Here is a 13,071-nt window from a genome sequence, read left to right as displayed (position 1 = left end):
CTCCAGGTATTGACAGACACACCAATAGACAAAGCATGGATACTTGCAGGTTGTGTTGACCAAATGTCAGATGGGGTCTGCAGTGAGCCAGCAAGCAAATGAGGGTAAGCAACCAGGCTTAAGCTCGTTATGGTAGTTATTTGTCTTGATTATTGCAAATTGCACAATCATGAATTAATGTCTATGATAAATCTATTGTATTAAAATAATTACATAAATTGAGAGAGAACAAATATTTTGAACATCATTGTTTACTGTCAGTGGCCAATAAACAGATTATAAAGTACTCTTGGGAGCAGATAGCCTACCAGTGTGAACATATGTTCAGTGTTTTCAATGCAAATCCATCCACCTTAAGTGTACACATCTTCTTTTTGATTCACTATTTTCTTGTAAGCTTTCAGAAAGACTTTTGAGTCAGAAAGCTTATGAGCACTATGAAAATATTATACAAAGTTACAGTTTAGACTACCTTTTTGGTTGTTGCTAGGGGACAAAGACATTACTCTTCTATTGGTTTTCCTTAAGTTGAAAAAAAAAACACATAAATCCCTGCAAATGTTTTTTTTTGGTAATGCTCAAGTAAAGAAATAACTGTAGTATTTCAGGTTTACAAATATTTCAACAGTTAAATTACAAATACATGAATGAGTAGATAGCAGCTGTTGTTACGAGGTTAATCTTTATTGTTCCTTGAATGATGCTCCCTCTAACACTCTTAAGAAATTAGCACAATCCAATTTAAAGGTGCTTGCATTACACTGATCGATCCTCAAGAACAAAACAGAGTGACACTATTGAGGCACGATATTCCATTGGTATTATTATAACAACCCTAATCACCCTTACTCATATCTACAAATGAAGACAACTCACTCAGATTCCTCATGATTGTGAAACCGTTGAGTGATACTTGAATTGGCTACATATGATACAGGAAGTTGCTGAAAGTAGAAGTATTTTAGATTGAATTGCTACATTAAAGGCTGCCACATGTTGGTTATTTCACTTTCTGAAGAATATAACTTATAATAATGCCTTAATTAGCTTTGAGAAACTAAATGATATGACAATGTTCACTTCTTCATCTTCTAGTTATAGAGCCAAGTAAGCCAACCCCCTCTCCAGCAGAGATTTCGGTTGGTGAAACTTCCTCCCCCTCTTCATTCATACCCCCTGCCATAATTGTCACTGCCCCATCCAAAGAGGACCTCTATGCTCAGCCACCCACCAAAACAATAGAGGAGGCAAACAAGGAGCCACGACCTAGAAGGCAACCAATCTGTGTTGGTAGAGCCATCACTAACAAGGCATAACGATTTTGGAAAAAGTAAGGTCATATAAATACTACAGGCCTGCCATCCCCTTGAGCCAATGATTCCCTATTCATCTGTGCTATATGAGTGCTAGATGTACCAATTGCAGTAATCCAGTATAAGAAGTGGTAATAGATATGTACAGATTTGAGGAACAAAGTCATTTCTGGTGCTTTTTGGATGCATTACATATATTTGTTGAACATTTTCCCCGGCCTTAGAAAAAGTGGGGATATTATTGTACTATTTAATTTATATGAGGAATGATTCAAGTGGATATCGTCATATTTGTGGGGGAAAAAAGCAATTTCTAAATAGATGTAAATAAACAAAGTAATTTCATTTCTGAGGGGAAGCGGATCTCACCATCTTGAACCCCGGGAAAGCTTGTAGTCGTCCATTTAATAGACAAAGCACCGAGTGTGTGGTTTCCTGCCATTCATACTGTTTTGAATGTTTCTGGATGTATATTCGTGTACTGGTCGCATTTTCTGTCATCACAGTACAGCAAAGGGCGAATGAACCATCATCTTGGGCGTCCAAATAACAATGGAGAACGCTGCAGATACTGATCCGGACCCCATAAAGCTGAAGTCGATCAAGAACAACAGAACGTTCACAGTACCGCAAAAACACAGGGTAAGCAACATGCATACAGTAGCTACTAGCTAGTGGGCATTTTATTGTTATGGGGGCCACGTATTCTTTAACAAATTACCGGCACCCTGATGGTCAGCAAGGATACATCAAATGACGCCACTTCATTTAGTCGGAATGTATTTAAGACGATTTTATAAGCTGGACACAAGTACGTTGATACGATTGCAAGTCGGGTGCTTTGTCAGTTTAATTTGGAACGTCACTCTCGCAAACCCTGACACGCAGTGACGTTACCGGCCCAAAGGTTTTGTTTCGATGTCCATTCACACCGTCAATGGAATGTCCTGTCCTTAGAACTCTGTGACCTAGACAAAGCTGCCTGGGAGATCCCTATAAATCCCAGCCAGGTTAATTTGGGCTGTATCAAACGGCACAGTGCTGAGAAAGTGATATGGGGCAATTCCAAGTTAACAGTGACGCTGAGACTCACCTTTTAACTTTAAAATGAATGCCAAGCTAATGCCATTGTTAGTAAAGTTTAACAAACAATACACCTATATGCAGAAGTGAACATTTTACTCAAATACATTTACTTGAGAAACAGTGCAGATCCACATCTTGTAACATAATGACAGTAAAATCTCCTTCAGTTGTTTATGTGACCACGTTTTCCAAAAACTCTTAACTATCTCATTCGAATAAAGATTCAAATATGTCTGCAGAGAGAATGGGGTGTCAGCTATGATATGACACCTTGAGTTTGAAAAACTGTATTTTGGTTATTGAACTACTGTAGGGTGAAGTGGATCAAAACCCCTTAACATAATTGTTGTTCTTAACTGGCTTGCCTGGTTAAATAAAGGTTAAATAAAACAAATTTACTACAGAAGACAAATCACTTCTACAAAACCTTATATAAATGTTGATATTAGTTGGCATTTACTTCAACATGATTGTGTTGTGATTTATTTCTAATACCTTTTATATTTCTAAGACTTTCTCTCGTAGATTAACACCCCTTTTCCATCTGTGTGGCCAGATCTTTTGGGGGGAGATTTATATTGGTTGAGAAATATATATATATATATATATATATATATAAGTTTACATACACTTAGTTTGGAGTCATTTAAACTTGTTTTTCAACCACTCCACAAATTTCTTGTTAACAAACTATAGTTTTGGCAAGTCGGTTAGGACATCTACTTTGTGCATGACACAAGTAATTTTTCCAACAATTGTTTACACAGACAGATTATTTCACTTATGATTCATTGTATCACAATTCCAGTGGGTCAGCAGTTTACTGTGACTGTGCCTTTAAACAGCTTGGAAAATTATAAAATGATGTCATGGCTTTAGAAGATTCTGTTAGGCTAATTGACATAATTTGAGTCAATTTGAGGTGTACCTGTGGATGTATTTCAAGGCCTACGTTCAAACTCAGTGCCTCTTTGCTTGATGGGAAATCATGGGAAAATGACATCATGACATCATGACATCATGGGAAAATCAAAAGAAATCAGCCAAGACCTCAGAAAACAAATTGTAGACCTCCACAAGTCTGGTTCATCCTTGGGAGCAATTTCCAAACGCCTGGAGGTACCACATTCATCTGTACAAACAATAGTATGCAAGTATAAACACCACGGGACCACGCAGCCGTCATACCGCTCAGGAAGGAGACGCGTTCTGTCTCCTAGAGATGAACGTACTTTGGTACAAAAAGTGCAAATCAATCCCAGAACAACAGCAAAGGGCCTTGTGAAGATGCTGGAGGAAATGTATCTATATACTCTCTACTATTATTCTGACATTTCACATTCTTAAAATAAAGTGTTGATCCTAACTGACCTAAAACAGGGAATCTTTACTTGGATTAAATGTCAGGAATTGTGAGAAACTGAGTTTAAATGTATTTGGTTAAGGTGTACAGTGGGGCAAAAAAGTACTTAGTCAGCCACCAATTGTGCAAGTTCTCCCACTTAAAAAGACAAGATAGGCCTGTAATTTTCATCATAGGTACACTTCAACTATGACAGACAAAATGAGAAAAATAAAATCTAGAAAATCACATTGTAGGATTTTTAATACATTTATTTGCAAATTATGGTGGAAAATAAGCATTTGGTCACCTACAAACAAGCTAGATTTCTGGCTCTCACAGACCTGTAACTTCTTCTTTAAGAGGCTCCTCTGTCCTCCACTCGTTACCTGTATTAATGGCACCTGTTTGAACTTGGTATCAGTATAAAAGACACCTGTCCACAACCTCAAACAGTCACACTCCAAACTCCACTATGGCCAAGACCAAAGAGCTGTCAAAGGACACCAGAAACAAAATTGTAGACCTGCAGCAGGCTGGGAAGACTGAATCTGCAATAGGTAAGCAGCTTGGCTTGAAGAAATCAACTGTGGGAGCAATTATTAGGAAATGGAAGACATACAAGACCACTGTTAATCTCTCTGGATCTGGGGCTCCACGCTAGATCGCACCCCGTGGGGTCAAAATGATCACAAGAACGGTGAGCAAAAATCCCATAACCACACGGGGGGACCTAGTGAATGACCTGCAGAGAGCTGGGACCAAAGTAACAAAGCCTACCATCAGTAACGCACTATGACGCCAGGGACTCAAATCCTGCAGTGCCAGACATGTCCCCCTGCTTAAGCCAGTACATATCCAGGCCCGTCTGAAGTTTGCTAGAGAGCATTTGGGGGATCCAGAAGAAGATTGGGAGAATGTCATATGGTCAGATGAAACCAAAATATAACTCTTTGGTAAAAACTCAACTCGTCGTGTTTGGAGGACAAAGAATGCTGAGTTGCATCCAAAGAACACCATACCTACTGTGAAGCATGGGGGTGGAAACATCATGCTTTGGGGCTGTTTTTCTGCAAAGGGACCAGGATGACTGATCCGTGTAAAGGAAAGAATGAATGGGGCCATGAATCGTGAGATTTTGAGTGAAAACCTCCTTCCATCAGCAAGGGCATTGAAGATGAAACGTGGCTGGGTCTTTCAGCATGACAATGATCCCAAACACACCGCCCGGGCAACGCAGGAGTGGCTTCGTAAGAAGCATTTCAAGGTCCTGGAGTGGCCTAGCCAGTCTCCAGATCTCAACCCCATAGAAAATCTTTGGAGGGAGTTGAAAGTCCGTGTTGCCCAGCAACAGCCCCAAAACATCACTGCTCTAGAGGAGATCTGCATGGAGGAATGGGCCAAAATACCAGCAACAGTGTGTGAAACCTTGTGAAGACTTACAGAAAAGGTTTGACCTCTGTCATTGCCAACAAAGGGTATATAACAAAGTATTGAGAAACTTTTGTTATTGACCAAATACTTATTTTTCCACCATAATTTGCAAATAAATTCATTAACTCTACAATGTGATTTTCTGGATTTTTTTCTCTCATTTTGTCTGTCATAGTTGAAGTGTACCTATGATGAAAATTACAGGCCTCTCTCATCTTTTTAAGTGGGAGAACTTGCACAATTGGTGGCTGACTAAATACTTGTGTGTGTGTGTGTGTGTATGAATGTATACTGCTCAAAAAAATAAAGGGAACACTTAAACAACACAATGTAACTCCAAGTCAATCACACTTCTGTGAAATCAAACTGTCCACTTTGGAAGCAACACTGATTGACAAATTTCACATGCTGGTGTGCAAATGGAATAGACAACAGGTGGAAATTATAGGCAATTAGCAAGACACCCCCAATAAAGGAGTGGTTCTGCAGGTGATAACCACAGACCACTTCTCAGTTCCTATGCTTCCTGGCTGATGTTTTGGTCACTTTTGAATGCTGGCGGTGCTTTCACTCTAGTGGTAGCATGAGACGGAGTCTACAACACACACAAGTGGCTCAGGTAGTGCAGCTCATCCAGGATGGAACATCAATGTGAGCTGTGGCAAGAAGGTTTGCTGTGTCTGTCAGCGTAGTGTCCAGAGCATGGAGGCGCTACCAGGAGACAGGCCAGTACATCAAGAGACGTGGAGGAGGCAGTAGAGGGCAACAACCCTGCAGCAGGACCGCTACCTCTGCCTTTGTGCAAGGAGGAGCAGGGGGAGCACTGCCAGAGCCCTGCAAAATGACCTCCAGCAGGCCACAAATGTGCATGTGTCTGCTCAAACGGTCAGAAACAGACTCCATGAGGGTGGTATGAGGGCCCGACGTCCACAGGTGGGGGTTGTGCTTACAGCCCAACACCGTGCAGGACGTTTGGCATTTGCCAGAGAACACCAAGATTGGCAAATTCGCCACTGGCGCCCTGTGCTCTTCACAGATGAAAGCAGGTTCACACTGAGCACATGTGACAGACGTGACAGTCTGGTGACACCGTGGAGAACGTTCTGCTGCCTGCAACATCCTCCAGCATGACCGGTTTGGCGGTGGGTCAGTCATGGTGTGGGGTGGCATTTCTTTGGGGGGCCGCACAGCCCTCCATGTGCTCGCCAGAGGTAGCCTGACTGCCATTAGGTACCGAGATGAGATCCTCAGACCCCTTGTGAGACCATATGCTGGTGCGGTTGGCCCTGGGTTCCTCCTAATGCAAGACAATGCTAGACCTCATGTGGCTGGAGTGTGTCAGCAGTTCCTGCAAGAGGAAGGCATTGATGCTACTGGCCCGCCCGTTCCCCAGACCTGAATCCAATTGAGCACATCTGGGACATCATGTCTCGCTCCATCCACCAACGCCACTTTGCACCACAGACTGTCCAGGAGTTGGCAGATGCTTTAGTCCAGGTCTGGGAGGAGATCCCTCAGGAGACCATCCGCCACCTCATCAGGAGCATGCCGAGGCGTTGTAGGGAAGTCATACAGGCACGTGGAGGCCACACACACTACTGAGCCTCATTTTGACTTGTTTTAAGGACATTACATTAAAGTAGTGTGGTTTTCCACTTTCATTTTGAGTGTGACTCCAAATCCAGACCTCCATGGGTTGATAAATTAGATTTTCATTGATCATTTATGTGTGATTTTCTTGTCAGCACATTCAACTATGTAAAGAAAAAAGTATTTAATAAGAATATTTCATTCATTCAGATCTAGGATGTGTTATTTTAGTGTTCCCTTTATTTTTTTGAGCAGTGTATATATATGTGTGTGTATGTAATGTAATGTGTGTGTGTGTGTGTGTGTGTGTGTGTGTATATATGTGTGTGTATATAATATATATATATATATATTTGAAGAAAAACACATCTATGCCTAAAATATACATTTTCAGTTTTTATTTGACATGCTCCTATAAACTGCACATGTTGGTGCTCATGGGTCCTTTACAAGGAAATGACCTCTGTTGAGTTGCCAAAATGATCAACTTAATAGCAAAAGTTTAAAAGCTACATTGTCATACCATTCCCCACATTTTATGTATTAAGAAATGTTGCAATGTCATTAGCAATAATTGCAAAGGAATTGATCAATTATTGAAAAAGCATGCATTTCCTCTCTTCTGTCAGTTTGGGAACTGTAGGAGTGTGAAAGAATTTGAGAAACTGAACCGAATCGGCGAGGGAACATATGGAATTGTGTGTAAGTTAACCTTGATCTGTTAACACAGGATTGGCGGCTGTTCTTAGAACGAGATTATTAGATCGTGTAATTCACAGTACTGTCCAGAGCAACACAGATTAGGCCTACGCATAGGCCTTATTTAATTACCGGTAAGAACACTTCATACTCTACAACTGTCTAAGTGCCCTGTAAGCCTAGGTTAAAACACTGTATCCCGTTCACAGACAGAGCTCGAGACACCAGGTCTGATGATATTGTAGCACTGAAGAAGGTCCGGATGGACAAGGAAAAGGATGGTAGGCTTACAGCTGGGTTCTCAGCCACTTGCCTTGCTTCAGTTGCTTTTAGCAAAGTATACAATAGTTTTCAGACATTTCCATCATATTATTAGGTTATCTCTGTTATTTATGGCCTTTGTTATGTTCTGTGTTTGTTTGACTTGGTGTTGTTCTACACACAGGGATCCCTATCAGTAGTCTGAGAGAGATTACCCTGTTGCTCAAACTCAGACACCCCAACATAGTGGAGTTAAAGGAGGTGGTGGTGGGAAGTCACCTGGAGAGGTGACAGCGTATACTCCTCACAGTACACTCCTCACAGTACACACACACATCCCCTCTAATTATACTGGAACCCTTATTCAATATGCAATGATAACATCTTCAGAAATGATTAAGCCTAGACCTACTCTTTCTTAACAGATCAAAACATTTGTTCACATACATTTATTTAATGCTTGTGTAACAGTTTACAATTTTACATTAAGTTGTCATTTCTACAGTAACTCAACTTTGTTGTTCCATAGTATTTTAGTTTGGGTGTATTCAGTATTTACCTGTCCCATCTTGGTTGACTGTATTCAGTAGCCTACTCATCAGTAATTGACCTGTGTGTCTCTGCTCAGTCTCTTCCTAGTTATGAGTTACTGTGAGCAGGACCTGGCCAGTCTGCTGGAAAACATGCCAACACCATTCTCAGAGGCACAGGTACAACAGTGAAAAGTATTATGTATTAATGTCCTCTTGTTTTTCTACTGTCTTGACATTACACAACATTGATTCTTTTAGAGAACTGTGTGTTGAAATGTCTCACTTTCTTTTCTCCTTCAGGTGAAGTGTATAGCTCTGCAGCTGCTGAGAGGTCTGGATTATCTTCACCTCAACTTTATTCTGCACAGGTCAGAGACGTTCACTGTCAGGCTCCATATCTCAGACTTGTGCTGTTATTTAGGATGGAATCTCTAGGATGGAATATCCAGTCTGTTGTGGGATATATTTATTTGATTGTAATAATGGATCTGAATTCTGTAATGAATTTGTAATGTGTACTCTTGAGTGCATTTTTTCAATGCTTAGACGGTAGTGGTCTTTTAGTTTGCTGTGATTCGTATGGTTACTTTATTAAATGTCATGACTATGTGGCAGGGATCTGAAGGTGTCCAATCTGCTGATGACAGACAAAGGCTGTGTAAAGATTGGTGAGTCATCACTATACAACCGCTGTGCTCCTGGATTACGTCTGTATGCATGTACTGTACTACGCATGTCCTTTCCCTGAACAACAATACCTCAATAATTTTAAATTTGCACTGTTGTAAACAAAATGCTTTAATTGTACTGTTTTCACTTCTGATAGTGAATGTTTTACATACTGTAACATACATAACAATTAGCAATGTGCAGAACAATTATTTTGACATAGTTTATAACCAGTTTACAGCATTATTCAACAGCTGTCGGTTATTGTGTGTGTAAAAACATGCTTCTGGCGATGGTTGATTGTGCTAATGTTTCCCTCTCTGTCCAGCTGACTTTGGCTTGGCACGTTGCTACGGTATCCCCCTACAGCCTATGACGCCCCGGGTTGTGACATTGTGGTGAGTCAGTCCTTTAACCTCAACTTTCTCCTCAGGCACTGATACCTAACCCTCCCTGAGCCTCATCAGCTCCTGTTATTTCTCTCCCTCCAGGTATAGAGCACCAGAGCTCCTCCTAGGGACCAAGACTCAGACCACGGCCTTAGACATGTGGTAATTTGTTTTAAGTCTCTACTTTGTCCATACACATAAGATACATGGGTCACAGATCCTTTTAAACTTATTTAGAGTTTTGTCACTATCACAGAGCTCCCTCTCTTCCAAAAAAGCTTTAACATACAGAGAGAGAGTTGTCTATGTCATGTATGTAGTTGTCTCCTTTCAGTTAGTGAACTTTACTCTGTTCCAAATAGGATCCTCTCTGTTCTAAATAGGATTTTCTCTGTTCTAAATATGATCCAATCCTCTGTTCTAGCAGAGAATCTCCCATCCCATCTGTACATCAACCCTCCAGAGAGTATTTTCATGGCACAGTCACCAATGTTTATTACTATACCATTTGTATGAACATACTGTATCTCATATTTATCCAGGGCGGTGGGCTGCATCCTGGCTGAGCTGCTTGCACATAAACCTCTGCTGCCAGGGGGTTCTGAGATCCAACAGGTGGACCTCATAGTGCAACTGTTGGGTACCCCTAATGAAAACATCTGGCCGGTAATGAATGTCTCCTAGTGCTGAGCGATAAACCAAAATGTTTTTGTTTTTTTTGTATTTTTATAGACTAATTGACCTACATGGGTTCAATTTGAATTCCATTTAATTCAGGGGTTTTCTGTGAGCTCAATGCGCACATTGCGCTGCAGTTTCTCTAGAGATAAATCAGATCATGCCCAAACTGTGTGACGTAGTAGGGAGTTGTAGTTTCCAACAGGCCAATATTCTACATAGTTTAGTGCAGAAAACTAAACTTGATCATTAACTACAATGACCATAATCCATTACGTGGCTACTTGTCCGGTCTGTGTTTCTTTTATGCCTGCTACATAAAAGACAGAAGAATGCACGATCAAGAAGGGATACATAGAGAGCAGTTGCTTCGCGAGGTATTGCCTTATTTACTTTGAAGAACTACTAAAATAGTGATTTTGTCAGACAGCATAGGCAACAGATCTATAGAGATGAGATGATGACTTGGAATGAAATAAGTCATCAAATAAAACAAATGTAATATACACAACTGAAATATTTGATTAAAGTAATGTGTATAATGATGGTTAATAAGTGATAAGCAGTGGTGAGCAGTCACTACCATGATAATGTTTTTATTCATTGTTTTATTTTGTGTTATAGCATTCAACCCAGATAATGCATAGGGAATTTAATGTCTAAAAAACATTTTCAAATTGAAAATTGTTGTTTTATAATCTAACCAAAACCGACCCCAAATCAAACCAATCACTCAGTACTACTTTCTCCTAAATAATCACAGAATTTAGGATTTTACCATTCCATAAGTTTAATTTGAGTCACTTTAATGTTGATTAATTTTATAATATGCAACAACCAATGATAGTAGTTTCTCCTCAAAAAAAGGATATTGTTGGTTAACCCCTGTCTGTGTTAAAATTTTGCAGGGCTTCACTCGTCTTCCCCTAGTTGGACAGTACAGTTTGAGGAAACAACCATACAACAATTTGAAGAATAAGTTCACCTGGTTGTCTGATGCAGGGCTGCGTTTACTCAACCTTCTCTTCATGTACAATCCTCTACGCAGGTAACTACCAAATAACAAATCTGCTCTGCATTATAAATACATACATGCATGAAGAGACCTGTATACAGTTCTACACATTGCGTCATTCACATATTTACACAGAAACCTTCCATTAACACATGTGCAGTATACTTCCTTTCACTCCTCCATGGCTCACAAGTGTTTGTCTCTCTTAGGGCCACAGCTAAGGACTGCTTGGAGAGTTCCTACTTTAAGGAGAAACCTTTGCGTAAGTGTGGCCTCAGGGTTATATGACAGAAATGATTGGATCAGTGTTTGTGAAATTAAAGAAGTGATTAAGGTCTCTCTCTTTTTAGCTTGTGAGGCTGACTTGATGCCAACCTTCCCTCATCATCGCAATAAAAGGGCAGCCCCAGCTGTAGAGAGCCAATCAAAACGCAATAAAGTGTAACTTCATTAACATCCTTGATCGCAGTTTAAATAAATGAATGAATATCTTAATGTTTACTACTACACAGATTATGCACCTGGTTGTAAAAATGTGTTGTCATAGAATGCATGTACCTAGCAGTAATTATCCAAATCAATGGGGTGATGGTAGTATTCAAGCTTTCAAGTATTCCACAGTTCAGTCCTCAGTTACTGCTTACAAAATCCTATTTCTTTCACTGTGTGTCTGATGAATATCCAAAAATATGTGATTTAACATGCATAAGTTAAATTTAATTCACCAATGTTGCTTTGTTTTTTTGAATGGTTGTTGGTTAACCTTTGGCAGGTTCAAGTAACCAATAGGATTTGGTTTGCTGTATTCATGTACATAGACATTTTTTATCCCATGAAATTCAATGAATATTGTAGTTTTAGTTTTTAATAAACTGCTTTTTCAAATTGTGTGTGGAAAGTTTAGTTACATCAATTGGAAAGGCAGCACATGTATCTGTTTTAAATTACCTGATTCAAAACTTGTGGACTAAAATATGGGTAGAAATGAAAAGGTTGTAGTCTTAGCCAGTGATCTGCTATATACAGTAAAGGTCAGAAGTTTACATACACCTAGGTTGGAGTCATTAAAATGAGTTTTTCAACCACTCTACAAATTTGTTAACTACAGTTTGGCAAGTCGGTAAGGACATCTACTTTGTGCATGACACAAGTAATTTTTCCAACAATTGTTTACAGATTATTTCACTATCACAATTCCAGTGGGTCAGAAGTTTACTGTGACCGTGCCATTAAACAGCTTGGAAAATTATAAAATGATGTCATGGCTTTAGAAGATTCTGATAGGCTAATTGACATGAGTCAATGAGAGGTGTACCTGTGGATGTATTTCAAGGCCTACCTTCAAACTCAGTGCCTCTTTGCTTGACATCATGGGAAAATGAAAAGAAATCAGCCAAGACCTCAGAAAACAAATTGTAGCCCTCCACAAGTCTGGTTCATCCTTGGGAGCAATTTCCAAATGCCTGAAGGTACCACGTTCATTTGTACAAACAATAGTACGCAGGTATAAACACCATGGGCCCACGCGGCTGTCATACCGCTCACAAAGGTGATGCATTCTGTCTCCTAGAGATGAACATACTTTGGTGCGAAAAGTGCAAATCAATCCCAGAACAACAGCAAAGATGCTGGAGGAAACCGTTACAGAAGTATCTATAGCCACAGTAAAATGAGTCCTCTGGTCTGATGAAACAAAAATAGAACTGTTTGGCCGTAATGCTCATCATTATGTTTGGAGAAAAAGGGGGTGGCTTGCAAGCCGAAGAACACCATCCCAACTGTGACGCACAGGTAGGCGGCGCTTTGCTGCAGAAGAGACTGGTGCACTTCACAAAATAGATGGCATCATGAATGAAAATTATCTGGATATATTGAAGCAATATCTCAAGACATCAGTCAGGAAGTTAAAGTTTGGTTGCAAATGGGTCTTCCAAATGGACAATGACCCCAAGCATACTTCCAAAGTTGTGGCAAAATGGCTTAAGGACAACAAAGTCAAGGTATTGGAGTGGCATCACAAAGCCCTGACCTCAGTCCCAAAGAAAATGTGTGGGCAGAACTG

General features: G+C 40.1%; 1 protein-coding gene across 3 annotated transcripts; it reads left to right on the top strand.

Annotated features, from left to right (window-relative positions):
* Window positions 1–11,897, top strand: cdk10 (cyclin-dependent kinase 10). Of its 3 annotated transcripts, XM_024423402.2 has the most exons (15): window positions 1–104; window positions 1,096–1,330; window positions 1,820–1,955; window positions 7,395–7,467; window positions 7,674–7,745; window positions 7,910–8,012; window positions 8,354–8,435; window positions 8,559–8,626; window positions 8,874–8,926; window positions 9,256–9,325; window positions 9,419–9,478; window positions 9,859–9,982; window positions 10,903–11,042; window positions 11,219–11,271; window positions 11,360–11,897. In XM_024423402.2, exons 3-15 carry the CDS (start codon window positions 1,866–1,868, stop codon window positions 11,452–11,454), a joined length of 1,083 nt encoding a protein of 360 aa, XP_024279170.1. In that variant the 5' UTR covers window positions 1–104; window positions 1,096–1,330; window positions 1,820–1,865; the 3' UTR covers window positions 11,455–11,897. The 3 variants fall into 3 exon arrangements, 2 of the variants coding, with proteins under 2 accessions (XP_024279170.1, XP_024279169.1); XR_006083591.1 differs by lacking the exons at window positions 1–104; window positions 1,096–1,330; window positions 11,360–11,897 and adding an exon at window positions 10,319–10,371 and having other exon boundaries at window positions 1,337–1,955; XM_024423401.1 differs by lacking the exons at window positions 1–104; window positions 1,096–1,330 and having other exon boundaries at window positions 1,337–1,955.
* The last annotated feature ends 1,174 nt before the right edge of the window (window positions 11,898–13,071 follow it).

The sequence above is a fragment of the Oncorhynchus tshawytscha genome, linkage group LG06 (genome assembly GCF_018296145.1).
Source record: "Oncorhynchus tshawytscha isolate Ot180627B linkage group LG06, Otsh_v2.0, whole genome shotgun sequence".
Classification (NCBI taxonomy): Eukaryota; Metazoa; Chordata; class Actinopteri; order Salmoniformes; family Salmonidae; genus Oncorhynchus; species Oncorhynchus tshawytscha.
This window is presented reverse-complemented; position numbering and strand designations above follow the sequence as displayed.

Bases quoted from the DNA above. Each gene is read 5' to 3' on its own strand.
- cdk10 (XM_024423402.2), top strand. From the start codon at position 1,866: ATGGAGAACGCTGCAGATACTGATCCGGACCCCATAAAGCTGAAGTCG. The intron at 9,983-10,902 runs GTAATGAATGTC...AAAATTTTGCAG, and splicing joins CTAATGAAAACATCTGGCCG to GGCTTCACTCGTCTTCCCCT. The intron at 11,043-11,218 runs GTAACTACCAAA...TGTCTCTCTTAG, and splicing joins ATGTACAATCCTCTACGCAG to GGCCACAGCTAAGGACTGCT.